The sequence below is a fragment of the Limulus polyphemus genome, unplaced genomic scaffold (assembly GCF_000517525.1).
Source record: "Limulus polyphemus unplaced genomic scaffold, Limulus_polyphemus-2.1.2 Scaffold8272, whole genome shotgun sequence".
Lineage (NCBI taxonomy): Eukaryota > Metazoa > Arthropoda > Merostomata > Xiphosura > Limulidae > Limulus > Limulus polyphemus.
The window spans coordinates 9,781-11,609 of record NW_013673882.1 but is presented as its reverse complement, the minus strand read 5'-3'; the positions used below and the strand labels follow the sequence as shown (position 1 = coordinate 11,609).

At 36.4% G+C, this 1,829-nt stretch overlaps 1 protein-coding gene across 1 annotated transcript in view; it reads left to right on the top strand.

The window, feature by feature from the left end:
* LOC106475236 (septin-2-like) overlaps positions 1-1,829 on the top strand; it is a 22,225-nt gene that overhangs the window by 12,950 nt on the left and 7,446 nt on the right. The window contains exon 7 of the mRNA XM_013935935.2: positions 609-698. Coding sequence (XP_013791389.1) covers positions 609-698 — 90 coding nt within the window. The remainder of the gene's footprint in view (positions 1-608; positions 699-1,829) is intronic.

Below are 1,829 nucleotides of genomic sequence, written 5' to 3'. Positions count from 1 at the left end.
AGTGGTACTGAAATTATTAAATGTAATACAAACTTCAAACTACGACACAACATAATCAGTACCACTCTACCTTTGTAATCTGATTATTAAAGGTAATACAAACTTCAAACGATGACACTAAATAATCAGTACCACTTTCATTTAATAATCAGATTACAAAGGTAGAGTGGTACTGATTATGTTGTGTCGTAGTTTGAAGTTTGTATTACATTTAATAATCAGATTACAAAGGTAGAGTGGTACTGATTATGTTGTGTCATAGTTTGAAGTTTGTATTACCTTTAATAATCAGATTACAAAGGTAAAGTGGTACTAATTATGTAGTGTCATAGTTTAAAATGATTCTGATTAGCTAAAATTAAGAGAAAAGGCTGTGATATCAATGTTGCATATGCAGGTATGAAGATAACGTTAAAAGTTTTTAAAAGCATATCTCATCATTAAACTCATAAAACAAGTTGTATAAGTTGACATAACCATAAACCATGAAAGAGATTTACCTCTCATTTAGCCAGTGTTCCAGTGGCTGATTTATGTGAAACTGTTTAAAAATTGTTTGGCGAAATGTCTGCTTGTGAGTGTTATTTAGAACTATTCTGCTTACACAGGTCATGAGTGAGCTGGTAGCCAATGGAATCCAGATTTACCAGTTTCCAACAGATGATGAAAACGTTGCTGAGCTGAATGCCAACATGAATGTAAGTAAACTACATCTCTCCGTTTCTTGTAAGGTTTGAGAAACAAAAGTGACAGGTGTTGCATATCTGTATATTGAATTTGAATAAAGTAAAATATTTCCCCAAGCTAAAAATTGTAAAATTATTTTCAGACTTTTTCATAGTTTACAGATGTTGGTTGTAATTAATTTAGGTACAGTATGTGTTAATGAGTAAGATTAAACTCTATAAGATGTAAAAGATGCATAATTTATAATAATTTACAAATCTACATATATAAAGCAGAAATTTCATCTGAGTTCACTTTTCATGCCGGGACCCCACAGAGAGTGTCATATAAACATTGGCATTCAGAGCTGAACCCACATTGCCCAGCATGGCCAGGTGGTTAGGGCGCTCGACTCCCAATCTGAGCGTTGCGGGTTCGAATCTCCGTCACACCAAACATGCTCGCCCTTTTAGCCGCGGGGCATTATAATGTGACGTCATTCCCACTATTCGTTGGTAAAATAGTAGCCCAAGAGTTGGTGGTGGGTGGTGATGACTAGCTGCCTTCCCTCTAGTCTTACACTGCTAAATTAGGGACGGCTAGCACAGATAGCCCTCACGTAGCTTTGCGCAAAATTCAAACAAACAAACTGAACCCACATATCATTCAGTTCCTAGGGGTCATTGTATGTCTGTGTGTGTACCTTACATGGTTAGAGTTTTTGACTGATTTCAACCAAATTTGGCGTGTGATATAGGGGTTTCAGATATCCCCTTATGCCCCACTGAGGGAATCTCTGTTTCTCATATGATACTACTGATCTCTACTAAACTTTGTTGAGGGCACCTGGGGAATAGCATGGGTAGAGTCAACATTCAGGTTTGGTCCTTTGGTGTTACCCTCTGGAGGCCCCTTATGTATTCCCCAAATGTAAAATTGGTACATATATAAATTGATTGGTGTCACCCTCTGGATGCTCTTATGTATTCCCCAAATGTAAAATTGGTACATATATAAATTGATTGGTGTCACCCTCTGGATGCTCTTATGTATTCCCCAAATGTAAAATTGGTACATATATAAATTGATTGGTGTCACCCTCTGGATGCTCTTATGTATTCCCCAAATGTAAAATTGGTACATATATAAATTGATTGAAACCA